This window comes from Colias philodice, chromosome 25 (assembly GCF_061535455.1).
Source record: "Colias philodice isolate Cphi_HAF_F1 chromosome 25, ilColPhil1 Martin Lab GWU primary, whole genome shotgun sequence".
NCBI lineage: Eukaryota > Metazoa > Arthropoda > Insecta > Lepidoptera > Pieridae > Colias > Colias philodice.
In genome coordinates, this window is record NC_143110.1 from 5673976 (window position 1) to 5697309 (window position 23334).

The 23334-nt window shown below is 31.9% G+C and overlaps 1 protein-coding gene across 1 annotated transcript in view; it reads right to left on the bottom strand.

Moving 5' to 3' along the window:
* The window catches only part of fus (epithelial splicing regulatory protein fusilli), an 87639-nt gene extending 71097 nt beyond the window's left edge, over positions 1–16542 (bottom strand). Inside the window, exon 1 of the mRNA XM_089710747.1 lies at positions 15808–16542. Within this exon, the coding sequence (XP_089566873.1) occupies positions 15808–15936 (129 nt within the window). The 5' untranslated portion in view covers positions 15937–16542. The remainder of the gene's footprint in view (positions 1–15807) is intronic.
* Between the last annotated feature and the right edge of the window lie 6792 nt (positions 16543–23334).

Here is a 23334-nt window from a genome sequence, read left to right on the forward strand (position 1 = left end):
TAAGTATTTTTGTATATTTATAGCAATAGGTACTCGAATATTATTTACTTAAAAATACTGATAAACATTCATAATGATACCACTAATTCTCTCGTAGGGAGGTATTCACTTGGTTGGGTTCGTTGGGTTTTCACCAAGAATATTAACAGTCAAATTACCTGAAACAAAATAATAAAAATTAATACTAAATATCTAATAAATATCTATACTAATTAGTAGATATCTACTATCTATCATAGTAGATCTATGAATTAAGAGATATAATTGCACGCCTCATAAGCGAAGCGTTGAGGTGGGTACTACTGTCACTTCGCGCAAAACATCTGATTTTTCAAACTTAATATGTCTTTATGTATCATACATTGCACTTGTAAGATAATACATACACACACATATTAAGAAAAAACACTATTTTTAACATTCATGATATTTTTGATGTCATTTTGGTTATTTAAACTAGTTAAAAAACAGTTTAAAAAAGTTCTGTCTTGGACGTCCGTGTGTCTGTATGTGCGGAGGATTTTCTTGTTAACACGATAGCGACCGAAATACTTTACTAATCGAGTCTTTTTTTTCTCTTACGCTTGAGTATGCTCAGGAATAGAACCCTTTCATTTTTCAGGGTCTGATTAGATGTGGTTTAATTGTTATTAAATAAACAAAAATAATAATTAATAAATAATTATTAAAAAAAATTATGAGGCGTGCACTTTTGGATTTTCCAAATTATTTTAATTTTTATCGATATAGGTAATATTCATAAGACATAAACTATTGTAAATTTCAATCCTTATTTCATTAAAAGTTAGAACTATATTTGATATAACAATAAGATGATTTTATATGTACAAGCAAAATTATTCCGATTATAACATTGATATAAGACATTCCAGTTTTCCATAATTCCAGTTTAAGTATCGCTCAATTCAACGATCTTTATTTTGCGTTTTAAATCACGATTCAAACCCAAAATTATATGACAATGCGTATAAAGAAACAAATGACTGAAGAAGCAACCAAAAGAGTCAATAAACTGTACACCGATACATTTTGATTATAAACCTGTTGAATTAATAGTATCACCAACCAAAACCTGCTTGGCGATAGTTAGAATAACTTCTAAGCATAATTTTAATGATAATAGTGAAATAACATTAATTTTATATTACTTTTACTGTTAAATTTTAAATATAATCTTGAAATGAAAATTTTAGCAAGTTTCAAACGCTATTTATAAAGCTGAAGAGTTTGTTTGCAGGAACTACTGGACCGATTTGAAAAATTCTTTCGGTGTTAGATAGATACATTTATCGCGGAAGGTTTAGGCTATTTATCATCACGCTAAGACCAACAAGAGCGGATGAAGCCGGGGGGCACATCTATTCGCGAATACCTACTAGACAAAATGGAATATTTTAAAGCGAGCGGTACAATGCCCATTTTCTTCTATTAAAGAGATTTTAAGATACCTATATCGAAGTAAAAATACTAAATAGACATAATAAATAACATAGGTAGGTATAACAGTAAGTACTTTTTGTAATCTTTCTTTATTTACAACCTACTAAACAAATGGTTACACGCTTGTTGCACGTCACATTAATTAGGTATATCATATATACATATATGTATTAATTTTTATCTCGTAATAAAGTCGGGTTTTTTAATAAGATATTTCGGTCAACCATAAAAAAGAACATTTAAGTAATAAAACATTATTTGGTTGGAAAAGTTAAGTTTATACGCACGCATAATTTTAAAACTACAAATAAGGGTTTTACAAGAATTAATATTTGTTTGGAAATTTTTAATTCGATAGCCCAATTCTAGGGACAGGTTTTTCGAATATTATGTTTCTTGAAGAGAGATCACTCTAAATACCAACAGCTACGTACGAAACAAACTCACTGTTTTTAACTCGCTTTTATTACTTCATTTGTCTGTTTGTATGCTTGTATGTTTTTGACCCACTTTAAGCAGACAGATTTAATTCGAACTTTGTGAAGTATTATAAGAAGGAATGTTTTGATGCTTCACACTTAAATAGCTGATCGGATCACAGAGTACATAATTTGTAAAATTGAATTAGTCTATAATCAACATTAGTATAGGTAGGTATACCTAGACTACCTAAGCAAGTAAATCTGAGTTATTATAGAATTATAAAAGTACATAGTATATATAATAATTGTTTATTAAATATATTATGATAATAAGCCAAATGTTAAAACCAACCATCTAATCTAAGTAATTTTACATTTAATTTTCTTTGCACAACACCGTGCAAGTACAGTAAACTTTATCAGCACTTGATAAAGGAGTTGTCATAAAATAGTATATTTTTAACGTTATTTCTCACGACTGTATGCTAACTATTATAACACGTACATATGTTTAAGAAAGTGCTATGGAAATTAATAATTATATTATAAAATGGCAGTGTTTTTTTTTTACAATTATTTAAAGGGAAGTATAAAACAACTTTATCTTTAACCTATAAACTTAATAAAATAAAAACTAATATTAACCTTAATTTTATACCTATAATCTTTCGTGAGATAAATATTATTTAACAAAATGAAATAAGTCCTTTCTCTCATGAGAAACTAAAGAAGAATATACAGGTAAGTAGATATGTTATTTGTTAATTTCGTTTCATTATTTATATGCAGGTTATTTTTTAAATTACACTTGGACTTTGATCTCTGAAATCATCTTCCTTGCAATCAGCACGTAGCTGTAGGTGGGAATAACAATAAAATTAAATTAATTTTAAAGGATAACCTTAGCCCTGTAGCAATTACTTGGACAATGTTGACAACTGGTTTTTAAATCATTAAAAAAACTTTCTGGAATTGATGTTATCAGACAGGCTACACAACAGGGAAACATATGTAATTTACAATAGAGGTCAAATTAAACTGGTAATTAGACACACAAGACATTATTCCAAAAGACGAATACATATTATATGCTAAAACTAGCTTTCCGCCCGCGGCTTCGCCCGCGTTTTCAAAGAAAAACCTGTTCCCGTAGGATTTCCGGGATAAAACCTATCCTATGTCCTTTCTCGGGTATCAAAATATCTCTATACCAAATTTCATGCAAATTGGTTCAGTAGTTAAGGCGTGATTGAGTAACAGACAGACAGACAGAGTTACTTTCGCATTTATAATATTAGTATGGATTGAGAATCCCCGTCGTTTTTTGGAAACAAAGTAAAAAAATATTTTTATAATCACTACCATTATATTTTAATATTCATACAACAATGGTAAATCTTAAAAATCTTAATAAGTTGTGTAATATTTAAATTCCTTATCAAGTTTCATTTGGAAGAGTCAGTTAATTATTCCATTGACCTTCTAAGAAAGTATAAAGTACTTAATTAAAATTCGTGGGTAATGTGAATTTTAACCGAAATATTACTATCTTAATACTATTATAAAGGCGAAAGTTTGTATGGATGTATGGATGTTTGTTACTCTTTCACGTAAAAACTACTGAACCGATTACAATGAAATTTAGCACACATATAGAGGGTAACTTGGATTAACACATAGGTTTTATCCCGGAAATCCCACGGGAACGGGAACTATGCGGGTTTTCCTTTGAAAACGCGGGCGAAGCCGCGGGCGGAAACCTAGTACTGCTATAAAAATATGTCCATTAGGATTTATTTCATTAAAAGGTGACATTTGCAAATTATTTGGTGTTCAATTAGTGGCCTAACTATTTAACAGATTGCATAATTTAATAAAAAAGACACATATAGTAGCTACCTATATGTCTTTTTCGATGTATGTCACGCTCTGTAGCGTACACGGCTTTATGAACTTTAGTTTGAGCTTTTAGATTCATCATAATATGCCTAGAAAGCCAAATTATAACTCATTATGTATAGGTTTTAAAACATAATATGAAGCGACTAGTGAGGAATCAAGTTAAGGTCACGTAATGGCAACAATGAAAATCTTAGTTAACATTTTTCAATATTAACATAATATGTATTTACAACCTCATTATAGAAGTAAGATTAATGATGATATTTCTAATACAAAGGCATATTATTTAATAAGCACTTCTAGGGAATTCTACAAGGTATATTATATTCAAATACAGCACGATACTACGACTCAATAAAGAGCGTGTGTGCCGAGCATACGTGTCAGGAGTGAAACTTCTTCAAAGATAACAATATCGTCGCCTTACTCCATGTCGTGACGGTATTGCCATGATGCGACCTTGAAATTTTACTCTCAACGCGGAATAAGGAAAAAGCTTTATTCATTTTTCTTCACTTTTTATCGTCATTAAAACTAGAAAAATGTTGTGTGGTTTTATGAAACCACGATAAAAGTGAAACTGTTCGAACGGTTCCGAACACTGCTTTGTGTAGCGCATGTCGCGTGACGGTCGGCTGCCGAGTAGGTATACCTACTCGGCAGCCGCGATACACGCGACATGCGCTACACAGACCAAAAAGTTTGAGACGATGTAATAAAAGTTTCACTTTAAAAGGCTTAAAAAAAAAGACAGGTGTTGGTAAATAACTTCTTCCCGATAATAATAGATAGTAAAATTAAATACGAAGAGGTTTTTTCCTTTAGTTTTACAAACTTAACTCACAAAAAATTGTTATTTTTTACATAGCCCATCAATGAAGTCATCAACCAATAGGAGAAAAATGTACAAATTGCGCGGGAAAAACCGCGTCCTATCGACTCCCACGCACAAAATCACGAACACACACATACCGTGCCAAAGAACATAATATTATAAACACCCAAGTTGATAATCCTATATCATAACAAAGAAATTGGCGTTATTTTTTACTATTTTCAATAATCTTATCACTACATAGTATAAAACAAAGTCGCATTCTCTGTCCCTATTTCCCTCTGTCCCTATGTCCCTTTGTACGCTTAGATCTTTGAAACTACGCAACGGATTTTGATGCGGTTTTTTTAATAGATAGAGTGATTCAAGAGGAAGGTTTATATGTATAATAACATCCATTAAATAGTGGAGAAGTACTGTTATTTTTGAGGTTTCTAATGTGATGTCGTAAATAATTAAATTTCTTCCGCTTACATTGCAAACGCAGGTTGAACCCTACGAGTTTTATCAAAATAATGTACTAAGTATTGTACACATTGAAAAGGTCTACAGAAAAGTCCGCGATGGCATATGTCTATTTCTTATGGATAACCCACAATAACTTTTTTTGTCATTTACTTTTTACGACAAATAATGGCTAATTTTCGAAGCAATTTTAACCAATACAGCATTAATCCTTAACCAATTAAATACCTTGAATACATTGTTCATTTAATATAGATCTATATGGCCCTTTACACCGTATGATTTAAGTGAATATTTTCGAAGATATTACAGATTTAAAAATTGCGGGACGTACCGTTTGCGGCGGTACCGGCCGGGCGGCCGGCCGGGCCGCTATGTTTTTATATACAACGTTAAAAGTTTTTCTGTTGTGTATTTAGTATCAGCATTGCACCCGTGCGAAGCCGGGCGGGTCGCTAGTCTTATATATATAAAAATGAATCGCAAAATGTGTTGGTAAGCGCATAACTCGAGAACGGCTGAACCGATTTCGATAATTCTTTTTTTATTATATTCCTTGAAGTACGAGGATGGTTCTTATGTAGAGAAAACGTAAATATAATGTACCACGGGCGAAGCCGGGGCGGACCGCTAGTCTTATATATAAAAATGAATCGCAAAATGTGTTGGTAAGCGCATAACTCGAGAACGGCTGAACCGATTTCGATAATTCTTTTTTTATTATATTCCTTGAAGTACGAGGATGGTTCTTATGTAGAGAAAACGTAAACATGTACCACGGGCGAAGCCGGGGCGGACCGCTAGTCTTATATATATAAATGAATCGCAAAATGTGTTGGTAAGCGCATACGGCATAACTCGAGAACGGCTGAACCGATTTCGATCATTCTTTTTTTATTATATTCCTTGAAGTACGAGGATGGTTCTTATGTAGAGAAAACGTAAACATGTACCACGGGCGAAGCCGGGGCGGACCGCTAGTAAATGTATAAATATAAGGGGGGCGAGGAACGCCGCGGGTTGATATTTATAGTAGGATACTAAAAGTCTAAAAGACCATTTAGAGCATAGGTACTTCAAGTGTATATTGATAAATAGCTTGTTATTATAATGATATCGGTCACGTATAAAACTAGTAGCATTGTAGATACTAGATAGATGGCTACTGAACCACTGTGAAAATTATATAAGTAAAATAATAATAGTTTAAAAAAACTAAAAAACACGCTTTTAGTTCGGTTTTCTATAAAACGCGTGTTTTTTTTTTATTTTTTTTAACTATTATTTATTTTATCAAATTAGTGTATTGTCATCGGTCCTAAATAAACCTACAAAGTTTGAACGAAATCTGGCCGTTTAAAGTGGGTCAAAATCGCGCCCAAAGAAGTCGGTTACAAACATACAGGTGAAGCGTGTAAAAAGCGTGTAAAAAATTCACGCAATCAGCTTGTTTATAGGTAGGTACCAAGTTTATTATCAAGTTACCATTACACATTCATCTCTTCTCTATATAAAAAATACTCGTGTCATAATGTTAGTTACTATTATTACTCCTCCGATACCTACGGCTGGACCGATTGTCATGAAATTCTGTGCTCGAAGGACCATAAAGATGTACAGTTCGTACACCTGGGGATGCTGCTGATATAATAATAACTAAGCTACTATAATAAAAATAATATGCTTTAATATTGATATGCTATGAATTGCACACGTATACGCGCGGTACGCGACGTTTTTAAGTGAACACTGAACTAAACTATATGAAAATGATGTTGCGATCTGTACCTACCTTTTGCACCGTACAGGGTAGATCTCAGAATCAATATCTATTTTTTCATACCCACAGGTAGGCAGAGCTATAACGTTTGCCAGGTCAGCTCGTTTTCTATCTATACTAATATTATAAAGCTGAAGAGTTTGTTTGTTTGTTTGAACGCGCCAATCTCAGGAACTACAAGTCCAATTTGAAAAATTCTTTCGGTGTTAGATAGCCCATTCATCGAGGAAGGCTATAGACTATAATTATATCATCACGCTAAGACTAACAGGAGCGAACCACGCGGGTGAAACCGCGCGGCACAGCTATTAAAAAGTACAACCAGACTAACATACATTGCGGATGCTCCATCCATTAATCCTCTCATAATTATACAAAGGTACTTTCACTGTTACGAAAACTTCCATACATGGGTACATATAGATTGCATTGATTCGCATGTCTCTATAAGGATCTGCTTAGGTATGGGATATCCCGAGAAAAGGCTTCCTGTAATACTATTGGTCCGGGAGCCAGCAGCAGATTTTATGACCAAGTTCCTCTCAAGCGGTAATTAGTAAAATGCATCAAAGTATAGTATTATGAAGCCTCGTGAACGTCAGCTGGAGCTCGGTTGGGGGGAAGAGCGGTTGTAGCCTCCCGTATCAGCTGACGGTTTTTCCACCAAGATACAGCCAGCTGACATATATATTTATCCACAGTTACATATAAGCTATCATCAGGTAAATTTTTGTTTGAGAGGAAATAACGGAAAATAAATTTTTCTTTAAATTTAACTTTCATGTTCGAGACACCAGCTGACGTATAATACACCATGTTGTAACCAGCTGACTATTTTTTTTCGTTGAGATATTGGGTTAGCTACAATTTGACAAATTTTTAGCTGAGAGGAAATGAATGAATGAATGTATTTTTTTTCCTATGTGCGTGGGAGGCTACAACCGCTCACCCCCCCAACCGAGCGCCAGCTGACGTTCACGAGGCTTTATAATACTATACTCTCATGCGTCTGATGAATTATCTCTTGAGAGGAAATAGTTAACCAAATTTGAACCTGGCTCCCTAACCATATATAGGAATTATTGAAAACGGGATTTTATTCAAACAATTTATATAATAATAAATGTATCTACCTAGAGATAAGATAATTTTATGTTCATATTAAAATCTTAAGTTAATTATTTATTCCTGAATATCTCATAAGTAGGTATTATCATATGATGCATCTCTAAAAATTATATAAAATATTATCCAATAAATTTTGCAATTTATCAGTAATAAATGAAAATAAAAGTAATTAACGTTTTTGCGCAATTAATTACTAAGTTACGAAATAATCTTATATAAATATGGAAGATGAATCTTTGCAATTTATTTTATCGTGATTTAGGAAACTTGAACAGCTCGGTTTGGAGCTGGTCCAAACCGAGCTGTTCAACCATTCACGTAACAAAAGTTCATTGGTAATAATTATAATAATCAATAATCATATTTATGATTGTAATTTGTAAGTAATTTATTTTTTTAATTTAATTAAAGCGTGTGTTTTATATGATAGACCTGGCATATTTATACACAGCTTCTTTTATACCAGACCCTGTAACAACACGGAAATTCAGTATGTATACCTAAAGAGGTATAATTAACGTCAATCTGCTGAAATTCAATAACTACAGTACTACTAATAAAAGAAACATTGAACATCGACGATAACTTTTGATTAAGCTTATCACACGTGACAAAAATATTTTAAAGGAAAATGAAGACTTTTGAACAATACCTATAATTACTGTATTAATTATAATCTGAAAAGATTACATTTATTGTTTTTAAGAAATTGAAACTACTGGACAAGTTATCCAAAAAAAAAATTCCAGAGCTAATTTTTAAGAACAGAATACATTTTAATCTATACTAATATTATAAAGGAAGGTTTTTAATTATGTATGTATGTATGGTTTTCACGCATAAACTACTGGACCGATTTCAAAAATTCTTTCACCATTAGAAAGCTGTATCTTCACTGAGCAACATAGGCTATATTGCATTTTCAAAAAAATTTGAGATTAGACCTTGCCAAAAATGCAATAATGTAACCCAAGGTGTAAAAAATTCCTTAATAAAAATTCTGTCATCGCGTGCGCTGCGGAATCTATTCTTTGAAATACGAGGATGGTTCTTATGAAAAAAAACGTAAACATTTAGGTACCACGGGCGAAGCCGGAGCAGATCGCTAGTACAATAATAATAATAAAAATTGTCAAATGCATCGTTAAACTTTTTTTCTTCATTAATGCAAATAAAATATACCTAATAGACATACTTAAACCATTTAAATTTGTACAAATATTTTAATGAGCTGTTAAGGTTTTTGTAAACAAGGCAATAAATGTCGTACCTACTTATTTCAAACTCCTTAGAATTAAAAAAAAATATGCTTTCCAAATAAGGTTTAATTAAGAGTAATTTTATTATAATAAATAACTTATATGTTACACCTGTTAACTATATAAGTTCCGACATAGTGACAAGATAGACATAATTTGAATATATATTGAACATTTTAGAAGGTATAAATGGTATTTTCTCGCTAATTATATATATCTATAAAGAGTTAAAAGTAATATAAATAAATATTTAATTTATTATCCCGTTTTGGGTAAAACTGAATACGGAAAAGATACATGAAAAAATAAATCAAAGTCTAGCGTAACAAGCTAAAAATTAAAAAGGCATGACTGCAAATTAACGTAGTGGAGATAATGATTATAGTTTATACCATTTCTATAAAACTTTAGCGATTGGTACTTCACTTTCAGTACATAATATAATACCGAAAATTATTTTTAAAGCACCTATTACCGATTTACCGATGCCTGATATTAGGTAGTTCAATAAAGAAACGAATCTTCAATGGCGGTCAAAGCTGACTTTGACAGATGGTAGGATCAGCAACAAAGAATTATTATAATTTGCATTATAATTGTGCATTTGGGCATCGGTAAAACGAAACACACGGGAATTCTTCCTAACTCTTAGGATCAAATTATATCTAGATATTTCTTAACTTTTTAATTATGTTTATAAATTGTCCTTCTTATACATATTTATAAATTATTCTTAATGCTATAAACAACTTAGTTACAGCAATAAAATGTCTGTAAGTTAACGTTTGCATTGTTTACAAACATTACTGTGGTACCTAACACAAAAATAGTTGTTAGTTTTTTTTTTAATCGACGTTCAATTTTTTACTTGTCCCAAACAACAAGACAAATAATAGTACCCTAATTAAACCTCATTAAAATCAAATTTTATTGCAGATATTTTGTTCAATTTTGAACAAACTTCCGTATAAAAATCATATCCGCATTCGTTGCAAACCTGTATAATGTACATATAGATATTTATAGCTAAGTATATTTTTTCAAAAGCATCATTATAATACACTTGTTACACAGCAAGATTGCCAGTTTAGCTGAGCCACTATAAATAGATCATACAGCTACTAATTACATGAAACCTCGCAATTTACATATTTGTTATTTTAACATTTACGGGACGACTACGATACGATTATTGCTTTTGGGTAGTTTAGCGAGTGAACTGATGTATGATGAGTAAGTTCTCAAACGTAAATGATGTTATACCTACCCATGTATAATGGATTATTAATAAACATAAATAAGTATTTAGTTAGAAATATTTTGTTAATTTTTTACATCAGGTAAACCTTTCTATTAAATATACAAGGGTTTTGTTATAAATATTGAGCGATTTATTTTGTTAAGATTTACCATTAGCGATCACACGTAAATAAATAACAATAAAACATTCGAGTATGACAAGATAAAGAAAACACACTTAAAAATATAGAGTGGGCCCTTGTATTGTCATGTAAACATGCAATTTGTAAGGAATCTCTTACGTAAGTGCAAATAATATAAGTGTTTGGTGACACGGTTTTATCTACGACTAGCTGCTCCGCGCGGTTTCACCCCCGTGGCTCCACTCCTGTTGCCCGTAGCGTGATGAAATATAGCCTATAACCTTCCTCGATAAATGGGCTATCTAACACCGAAAGAATTTTTCAAATCGGACCAGTAGTTCCCGAGATTAGTGCGTTCAAACAAACAAACAAACAAACTCTTCAGCTTTATAATATTAGTATAGATTCAACTTTACAATACAGTAACGTTAAATGCCTTATTATAGTCTATAATCTATATAATATTATGTATAGGTACTCTATAGTCTATTTTGTGCTCGTATTGCATAAAACTACATATTTCATTACCTAAGATGTAAAGATTCCAATGATGTATACGTAGCACCCTTACATAAAATGTATAATATAATATTATTCTCTACTGACAACATAACGGATAGTTCTTCGTAAAACTAATAGCTTTATAGCCTATAGATATGGATAAATTGCCATTCAACAAAAATAAAGTGAATTGAATCTATCGATAATAATGTAATAGACAGATATTCAAAGTGAGCATGCAAATGTGTTAATAAATCGAACAAATTGACGTCTTTTAGACAATAGATACTTATATAGATATTATTAAAACGTATTTAGTTATCTGTATATAGTTTGTCAAAAAAAGATACATAATACTTATACCTAATCAAAATTATAATCCATACTATCCATACTACCTAATATTATAAATGCGAAAGTAACTCTGTCTGTCTGTCTGTTACTCAATCACGCCTTAACTACTTAACAAATTTGCATGAAATTTTGTATAGAGATATTTTGATACACAAGAAAGGACATGGGCTACTTTTTACCCCGGGAAATAGGATAGGTTTTATCCCGGAAATCCCACGGGAACGGGAACTATGCGGGTTTTTCTTTGACTGCGCGGGCGAAGCTGCGGGTGGAAAGCTAGTTAAAAAAATAACATAACAAAATATGTACCAGTATGATTACGTCACAATCAGCAAGTACATTATTGTTTTGGTCGGATGAAATGAAAACCGACCTTTACAAAAAATCGTTTGATATATCGATATCGCATCGTACGATATAAATAGCACAGATCATAAAAAAGTACTGCGCGCTTCAAGTGTGAGCCCAACAGAAACCTGTTTAAAATCTAGCACGATTCCTAACACGAATCATAATTTGACATAACAGCGCACAATAGTGACTCTAATTGTAATTGCATACGACATAAAGTCGTGTGCGCTTATGACAAATCGAAAGACCTTTATATTTCACGGTTCGAAATAATTTAGGCTCAGAATTAATAAGACTAATAATATGTTTGAAATTCAATTAGCGTACTGTAAAACCTTCATAAAAGACTAAAAGGTGTAAAATAACTACTTGTACAAATAATTTTGTATCCATGTTCGCGTATAATTATGAATGTATTCACTTGGTTAAATATATTATATCCAGGACTTATTAAGTAAACATAGGAGACCTTTTACTTGAAATCATTTATTTTATTTGCACTTTTTTTCGACGAGTAAGTTAAGTTTAATATTTATAAGTTTCAGGTTTAGGTGCATTTGTCATATAACTATACTTAAGTTAAACCTAGTTTCTTTTATTTTACAAACTTTCATCGATAATTTTTTTATTTAATATTGATGTGTAAATACGATGAACAGAGAATAATCTATAATATAAAAATGAATCGCAAAATGTGTTGGTAAGCGCATAACTCGAGAAAGGCTGAACCGATTTCGATAATTCTTTTTTTATTATATTTCTTGAAGTACGAGGATGGTTCTTATGTAGAGAAAACGTAAATATGTACCACGGGCGAAGCCGGGGCGGACCGCTAGTTAACTAATAATAATTAATTACGAAACTATAAGAATAATTATTATGTTATCAACGTATTATCATTAATCAAAGTTGATTTCGGATTATAAGGATTCTTATAATGTCAATTATGTGACTTTATCTTGTTTGAATATATTTTAGTTTATTTGCTATCAAGCTCCTCTGAAACAGCTTGAGCGAATTTTATGATAGAAGGTAAGGTCTGAAAAAGGTCGTTAACTTTTCTGTGTAGTATTTGTAAGAAGATTATTATGTGAACTCCATTTGGTTAAGTTTAAATACGTTAATCACCATATTATGTATTGTTAAATGAAATACATCACTCGTTTATTTACTGAACCATCTAAACAAAAACAACAGAACAGTAAAAATAATTCACAAAATATCATGTGCGTAATCATTGCTATTTTGTATAGAACGACCGAACAATTTTGATAGTTTATTTTGCTTAATAAATCATAAGTTTTTGCTGCAATGACGTAGGTACATACCTACTACATAGTACCTTGCTATAAAATATAATTTGTATGAAATTGAAAGAGCAACTAGCATCCAAAATTTTAATTTTGTGTATTAAATGGAAAATAAAAATATTGCCCTTAGAAAATAATTTAAACCCAGTAGCCATAAGAAGGTTAAAGTCTAAACAATACAAGATACATTAAGAGTTATCAATCAATGGAAAACCCTTGTCTTTCAATTTACATGAACTGACAATTAATAATCTATTGCAAAAAGAACGACCATTGTTATGTTGACGGATAGTTTAGCATTTATAATATCCACGATTGCTGTGTGGGAATTAAACACGCAATTCTAACATTTCCTCTGTTTTAACACTTTTAACTGATTTACGAAACGCACAATAATCTATACTAATATTATAAAGCTGAAGAGTTTGTTTGTTTGAACGCGCTAATCTCGGGAACTACTGGTCCGATTTGCAAAATTCTTTCAGTGTTAGATAGCCCATTTATCGAGGAAGGCTATAGGCTATATATCATCACGCTAAGACCAACAAGAGCGGAGCACTGCGGGTAAAACCGCAGAGCACAGCTAGTCCTTGATAAGTGTACACTGTACAAAGTTTGAATTAAATCTGACCGTTTAAAATGGGACAAAATCGAGTCTGGAGTCTTGTTACATACATACATGTCGGTTAGATACAAACATACAGATGAAGCTATAAACGCGTGTTAAAAATGTATCTTGCTTTGTCTCTACAATCGCTGTTATCAAGTGATAACGTTTTATCTCAGCTTGTGTATCGTAAAGTGCATTATTATTCGTATAACAAGGGAGTGTCTTTTACACGTCTTTACGTTTATTCTGAACACAAGATGAACCTTTGTTTCTTCCTAATTTTGAGTTAAGATTTTAGGTCCTACTTGCGAAAAAAATCTAATTTGACTAGATTTTCTTGACAACCACATAAAAACTAGTCTAAACGAATTAACCTCTTCAGGAGAGATAATGAAATATGACATAACATTAATTAATTTAATGACAACTTCTTTTTACGATAAACAATGAGATTATGTTAGTTCTATTTGATTTATTACCACATTCAAATGGTCCATTATGAGGTACGGGCATTAATTTTAAACAAAATACAAACGACAACCTGCTATCTAAGTTGATTACGCAAACGTGATTTATCTTATTCTCCGCTGCGTTCTCAAATGCACGGTAAATATTTGCTTCTACAAAGCGTATTGACAAGCCTTATAAAATGTTTTGTTCTGTACAGGGGCCGTATTATGACCTCTTATTCCCAGTCAGATTACGCCGTGAATTGAACTGACTGGCAAATTCATATTATGATCGCAATAACCAGCCATGATAAATTATGGAATAAACATGAATTTTCCAGTCAGTTTAATTGAGAGGAGAGGATGCAATAAGATGTTAGATGATGACCAATATGTGTAATCCTACTAATATTAGGTATAAATGCGAAAGTTTGTGAGGATGGATGGATGTTTGTTACTCTTTCACGCAAATACCTACTACGGAACCGATTACAATGAAATTTGGTGTGTAGGTAGCTGATGACACAGAATAAAACATAGGTTACGTATTATCCCGGAAATCCCACGGGAACGGGAACTGTGCGGGTTTTTCTTTGAAAAGGCGAGCGAAGCCGGCAGAAATGTAATAAAAACGATATTTAGATGACATGAATCCAATCTATTGCTCAAGTTGGACGCGTATTTGCATATCCGGTGCTATATTTTGCATAAATTTACTCTGACAAAATGTAACTCGGTCAACTCGAGGAATTAAAGAACAATGACGTTGAAGATAAATGCTTTCTTTAGTTATTCTTAAGGCCCTATTTCGAGTAAATAACAGGTAGGTAATAAAATGGTAGTAGATAAAAGAATGCTATCGATTATCATCCTTCCAAAAAACAAACGCACTTAACAACAGAATAATAATAGTACTAAAGTGTAAATTGTTCACGCTAAAACAATATTGTCATAGTCTGCTGGCTATTAGAAATATTAATTGCAAGAAACATAAAATGATTCGAATTTTCTAGCTATGATTGGCAATCGATGAATAAAATAGTAATATTCAAATGCTTAATGGCTCCTTAGACCTTATTGTCTAATGCTTACTTATCTAGTAAATGGTGATATCCATTTGAGCGTATTTTTTCCAAATAAAATATTTTTTTGAACGAATATGGGTAAGCACATGATACATCATTAATGTGATTCAAATATTCTTAACATATCGTATTTAGTTACACAATTAAATGAATTTTTCAAATGGATAATTACGTATGTATTTTATGGAGCGTAGCGGGACAGCATACTTAGAATGGTTGGGAATACAAAAGGAGTAACATTAAAAACATAAATAATTTAACATTACTAGTTAATTATTCTCGCCCTACTCCAGTAGTTTTCCTTAGTAATGATTACATTGCTTAGAATTTATGCTTAAATAACTATTCAATGTAGATCGATACCGTCGGTTGACCTTTAGTTTCCGGGTTATTATTTGCATACCTTTACAAAGGTAGAGCGTTACAAACATACTAGGTTTTCAGAACAGGTAAGCTTTCAGTTGCAGTATTAGGAATAGGGCTTAGAACATTGTTTTGACATTGGTGTGTTACCTGATTGGTTTGCACGTCAATGACGATGTACGCCAGGTACACGATCTCTTCCTCGTCGGAACCGAGTGCGGCGCCCCCGAGTCCCGCAGTACGCACATGCAGTGCGCACACCCAGCCCCCGTTGATCATCGCGCCATGCAATGCTTCCACCGTCACACAACAGTCCACTTCGACTAACAGTCACTATATCTCAGCTACAGTTCACACTTGCATACTAATTGCAATAACGGAATTCGCTCGTATCGACTAGCGACAGGTTCGCGCCGCACTATAGGGCCTCGCGACGTTCGGTAATGTCCAAAATTCACATTCAAGTTTGAGTCGGAACGCGTCGAAAGCACTTTTTAGAAACCTGACGGTTACTCAATGTAAAACAAGAACTTGCGTGCGGCGCGAGCGGCGTTTTACCGCTACTCGTCTACGTAAGCCGTTTCCGATCTATGTGAAAATCTGCAGCAAACTCATATCACGATTGTTCAAACCCAAAAAATCCACACCGAAGTTCGATGGCTGAATAGTTCTCGATTTGTTCGATTTTCAAATAGTTACGTGCACGCGCGCGATAGCACAGATAAAAGTCACTAAATCACTGATTCTACAATGATATAAAATGTAAACTTTGTTGTATTATGCGATTGTTACTTAATTTTGTAAAATAAAAATATAAAAGACAGGTCGACACGAGCGTGCCTGTCGGATCGCAGGATCGACTGTCGCTCGCAACTGGCTTGCCCCCCTGTTGACACTGCGCAGGTAAGCGCCGCCAGGTGAGTGATGCGACGTTGCCAAACCGCGCATTATCATTGATGATGAGATAGTCGCGTCACAGCGATTTTTACATCGACACAAAATAAAATGCTGACTTCACACTGACCGAAATTCACTTGATACAGTGTAAAGGATCGATGTACGGAAAATATTTGAAACATTGCAATAATGGAGGCCGTTGAAATGTTCATAATAGCAAAATAGATAGTAGATTGTGTTATAAACAACGATATACATTGCGGTTTCTGTTCTGCGGCCTTGTTAAGGTTATTGAGAGAAAGTGGTAGTTGACGTTGTTATTTATATAACACTATTTTTCTCATTGACCAACATGATTTATTAAAAATATTAATCCCAGTTGAATTTTTCGTTCCTAGTTTTCCAAGCTGAATTTTAAAGCTGTAAAAATATAAAATATATAGGTACACGGATAGGTACGATAGGACGGATAGGATACCTAGGTACCTACTTTACTAGTTCATTGATATTTCTTGCACATTTTCAGTTAAACATGTAGATCTAAATACAATTTACATGTACAGGTACTAAAGCGTTCTTCACTGAAAAGGTCAATGTTATGCTAATGTAGGAAGATTCCAAGGACAAAATACTGTTAGGTATTTTGTTATTCCCGCATAAAAAGCTCAAATGTTAATTTTGATAAGGTATAAGACACCAACATAATTAAACATACTGATTAAAGATGTAAATCATTGGATTACAAACATTTTAAATATGTTTTTTTTAAAGTGAAACTTTTATTACATCGTCTCAAACTTTTTGGTCTGTGTAGCGCATGCGGCATGTCGCGTGTATCGCGGCTGCCAAGTAGGTATAGGTACCTACTCGGCAGCCGACCGTCACGCGACATGCGCTAAACAAAGCAGTGTTCGGAACCGTTCGAACAGTTTCACTTTTACCGTGGTTTCATAAAACCACACAACATTTTTTCCCTTAGCGTTTATGCTCAATATTTGTTGGCATAGAGACAGAACTCTTTTCTGTATTATGTAAATTGGTTATGCAGAGATTTTCGATAACTTTGGAGGATTAATTCAATAGGTAATTGATATGCAAGTATAATTCTTAATTCCTAATTTAAGAACTTAAAGCTATTGTTTATAACTGCAGCACTAATCATGCCCGCCTCCGCGCCACGTTTTCTCCCATTGGTCCAATGAACTGTAAAATCCAAGATGGACGCCCACATCTCGTATTACCGCATGTGACACAATAACATTCCTGGCGAATGGCTAACCTATATTCATTTATGTGATTTTTCTTGATTAAAAAGATTGATACTGTTTAGCTATTAAACTTCTTAATAGTAGAGCATGTTGCATAGATTATCGAGATCTTTAATCTTAGACTTTATCAAACTCAAACATTTATTTAATCAATTAGACTTCATATAGAAATAGAAGCACTTTCGAATCGTCATTACATATTTTTAACATTTACCACCGTTTCGGAAAGCAGTATCTATGGAGAAGAACCGGCAAGAAACTCCATATACCTATATCATTCAATAACTATTTCTACCATTCAACTACGATAATTAAATTCTAGACCATTGTGATTAAATAGGTATGTAACATATGATATAGGGTCAACCGGGGCAAATGCAACTAAAAAATAACAAGTTTCAAGTTTGATCGGTTGCAGTTATCTCCTTTTACATTTGGTCATTTATTTGACCCATTTAGTGATTTTTGTATTTATTCAAGATTATTTTAAACCAATCAAGCAATACAGTAGTCTTATAAATAACTGGTAGTGAGAATATTTCCTAAAATTGGTAGAAAAAGTTACATTAACCCCTAGTCGGGGGTAAATGCAACTAACTGCCATAGCTCTTCTTCTATTTCATATAAAACAACGAATATAGAATATATTTATGAGATTTCATGTTATTCATAGGATTTTGAACTGGATTACCGTGTAGCAAGGACGAGTTTTCAGGAAAAATCTTATTTTTCTGATTGTGGGGCAAATGCAACTATTTGTTAGAGAATTAGTGTGGGGAATGCAAAAAACTTATTCATCGATATATTTTTATTATTCTATAGATATATACAATAACGTTATCTATACAATAACGTTATCTATACAATAACGTTGCGATCGTAGATGGCGCCGCATTATTTAGAAGAAAAACTCATGTACCTACTTTGATTTACCACTTTAAATCGCAACAAAAAAAAATAACAGTGTACTACCTACTAAGTCAATTTTAGTTTTTGGTCAGAACAAATAATATTCTTTGTGTTAAATATTGTTTAAAACGTAAACCAAACAAAATACGTTTATTAGTTAATCAACCGTTTACTAAAAATTACTTGAACAATCACAGAACTATCCTACCTATCGTTTTTAGTTACTTATATTCTTTAACCACGCTTTATCTAATTTGAATTTTACTTATGAACCCGTCTCTGGGTATAATATCGAAGAAATAATCGATGGTTCTTCTTTAATTAATCATAAAGAAAGTATATTTTGACTACCAAGAAGGATACATAATAAAAATATCGACACTGTCACATCACTAGTGTTTTTAGTTTCATACAAAAATATAAGGGGCTATTGTAACTAACCTCACAGTTGCAATAACCCCACAGTGAAATTTTCATGAGGCAATTGTAACTGCATCAATAACACAAAATAGAGTCAACTAACGCACTAAAAATATAAATGAAATATGCTTAACGGCTTGTGATAATCGTGTCCAATCAAAAACACCTGCAAAAAATCACTCCTAAACAATTTTTTTGTCTGCAAAACTCGACACCTGTTTTTACGCACACCAACTTCAAAATAGCGGTTTGACACAATGGCCTATCAATCAAATAGTTTTCATCGTAGGGGCACCATCTATTACTTGTAAGATTTATTAGTCGTTGAGTTATTGAATCATAGGTGGCGATTTATTACAACAACTCTAATAAATTAGTTATGATAACTAGTTGCAATAGCCCCATAGTTGCATTTGCCCCGGTTGACCCTATAGGTTATTCAGTTGGCAACTGCGCTAGCTGAATACCTGTCATTTTTTAAATAGGAAGGATAAAATACATATAATAAATATTAAATACTTTCGAGAGATATTACCACAGAATACAGATATTACATTAACACTATACCTATAGCTTATATAGGTAGGTACCTATTACCTGATTAGTAATTAATAATATGTTCCTGCTTTTTCTTCGGATATGAATAAAATTAACAATTATTGTGGTTTTACATTTTACCTATTTAATATGTACCTACCTAAGTCCTTAAACTTTCTTAGTTTTTGCTCTAAAAGTTAGGTTTATAATTTACTAGTGGTCCGCCCCGGCTTCGCCCGTGGTACATTTTCGCAATAAAAGGTAGCCTATGTCCTTTCTCGGGTATCAAAATATCTCCATACCAAATTTCATGCAAATTGGTTCAGTAGTTTAGGCGTGATTGAGTAACAGACAGACAGACAGAGTTACTTTCGCATTTATAATATTAGTATGGATAATGTAAGATATCTAAATAATATATTAGATAATCATTTAGTGTTCTAAGCAAAATAAAAATCGTTTAGGAATCCATTACGACATTTCATTCATTCCTTTTGCGTTTTATGATGCATTCCATCATATTTTCACTTCATAATTCAACGCATGAAAACTTGTGATGTTTGATTTATCGTTTATTTAAGTTAATTTTAGATTAAGTTTAAGATATTTTATACAAAATGATGTCTCATCCCTGCATTATTTAGTTTTAAAGAATTACATACATAATTTAAATTTTAAAAACAGTATCTTAATAAAATGTTGGGTTTTAAACTAAATACTAATTTTAATTTTATTGAGTTAAGAAATAAACTCTATGAAATACTAGACATCTAATAAATATCTACATTATTGTAATTTTATAAAATGAAAACACAAAAAAGTTAATAAAATTTCTATACGGAAACTTAAATATACAAGGGCTATAGCAATCCAGAGTCCAAAAGGGAAAGATGCTTCTAATCCGAGCTTCTAATAAAATGTAATCAGCTGTTTTATATTTACCCGCGCTTGCATGATAACGATAGAGATAACATGAACAATAACTAGTACGAACGAAAGAGATGACAATAGTTCAATATACTTTCGCATTATTGTTATAATGACTTTTCTCGTAATATTCTAATCTCGTTGTTCTGATAAAATGTGATAATACTTTCGCAATAATAATCCTCAGGTGTTATAAAAATGGTTGAAAATGTTGTAAATACTGTTGCAGAATAGTTATAGAGGTACCTAGTAATCAATTTTAATAACATATTTACTTACTTATGTAATTTAATATAAGTACGGTCTACCTTTGGTTATTTATACCCATGGACGTCTTTTTTTATACGTCCATGCTTATACCCATAAATATGTAGGTACTTATCAATCAAAAGATTCAAAAGTCGTAGAAACAAGGGTATTGAAAATATAGGCACTAAAACTGAACCTAAAAAATTTGTAGATACCATGTAGATACCTAATTATTATTAAAGATGGGTAAGTTCCTATATTCCAATGATCGTAACATATTTCAAATTGTTCTTATAAATATAAAAGTAAATAATTATTTATTAAGCATCAATCAATCCATATTTCATATTTCAATCGACTATTCAATAAAGTGTTGTTTCTTTCTATCTTTTATAAAAAGAAACCGCAAACATATTGGTAAATTTTTTTCGGAGATATAGGTACCTACTTACCAGCTACCTACGATCTCATAAATAAATTATGATTTCTAATTTCTATAATCTTTCTTTATAACTCTCAAAAAGCTATCTATGCTTTTAATAAATATTTTTCCCGTTGCAAAGATGGTCTAAAATTAAATTATGTCTGAATACATAATAATAGTACCTACCTATAGAATACGTTTTAGATTTGAATAAATTTAGGATTCATTGACTTGCCAAAAGTTCAAAAAAATCAAGCTTTTACATCATTTAATTTACTTGTATAAAAAAAGTGTAGAGCAAATGAATTTTAATATAAAATACTAGATAGTATCACAAGTTTCTTTGCTTTCGTAAAACGCCGGTAGATAAAATCTATAATCAACACGTTGGTTATTTAAAAAAAAACTACCTTAAAATATTTCGTTTTGAAATGAAATAAAAAATCTTTACATTTACGACGATATGTGATACCATGATATTATGATAACCTACCTACATGAAACGAATTTCAAAAAATATGTTTGAAAAGTATTTGGTTACAAATAGTTTTTATTTTGTCATTTAACAACATTATTTTTACCAAATCCTTCACAATTCAAATATATTAACACAGTTGAATATGTATTGTGAAGTAGATAGGTACCTACGGTACGTACAGCCTACATTTATTTTTTATATTTTGAAATTTAAAATTCGAACATTTTAACTGAATGATGTCAAACATGAAATAAACCATTTGTTTCGAATTTCAAAATTTAGTTTCGAATTACAAAAAAAAATCTCATGTAGCCAGATTTATAAATCTGTAATTTCCATACGATTTTTATTACTGGCAATTTAACAGGCCCTTCACTTCCGCACATATAATGCTACGTACACACGTGCATTGCATTAATTTTATACTGGATAAAATAAATGCATGTATCTACATTTCGGCCATGCGTGACTCAACCGGTCCTCCGCCCTTCTAGTTCTATACGATACGCATCAGAAATTTGTAGCTTTCATTTTTTGCTATCAACTATGAAAAAACCTGTAATCCAAGTTCTAGCGGTCATGAATTTACTGACCGTTTAAGGTGTAAGTGAATTTTATTTTTCTAGTACTTTTTTATAATGGGTAACTACTAAAATATAATTCATTCAAAATACCTAATTACATTATAGTTTAAGAGTTATCACTTCACATTATCACTCGATTAGCTGGTAGATATTCTTCAATCAATGAAAGCAGAAAACCTGTTATAGAATGGGGAGATTCCATTTGTATCATTACTATTCTTCAGTTCATAACCGTCTATCGGACTATTCTAGAAGCTTGGTTTTTACGAAGCTCAATCATAGACTATATTTTATATCGAATATTCTAAATTTAAAATTATCAGCACAAAGTTTTTAGTCTTTGAGAAAACCCATCCCCTAAAAAAGTAGCATATAGACTATAACTAGTACTAGTTATACTAGTAGTTGTTGCATCGACGCAGGTGCGGCAATAAATACCGTTCAGATATATTGACACTCATCCCAGTGTCGGTACGAAATAACAAACGTTTGAGTTGGGAAATCAGCTGTCCTCAACCCACGCCGATTTACGGAGTCATTAAAAATAATTGGAATTTATATCATAAAAACTTAAGGTAACTTTATTAATGATCAAACTAACAATCGTTGTTTTGTTCCTTTCTCACTTCATTCATATGTACTTACGTATCAGCAATATTAAAGAGACAAAACATAATCAGTCTTCCCTGTTTGCTAAATTAAATAGGTATTGTATCCTATATAATTTATGTTTCTTTCTGATGATGTTTCTTTTATAAAATTTAGAAGCATCGTGAAATTTGTGCGCATCTAAAATATTACAGAATAATTAAGTTTAATGAATGCTTATCTACTGTTAATATTAATTGACTTGGGTATAAAAAAGGTCTATAATATGTAATTGATAAAGCATTAGGCTAATAATACACTAGCTTGTTATCCACGATTTGCATTTAAATATACCTACTGTAGTGACGTCAAAAACACGATATAATCATATACCTA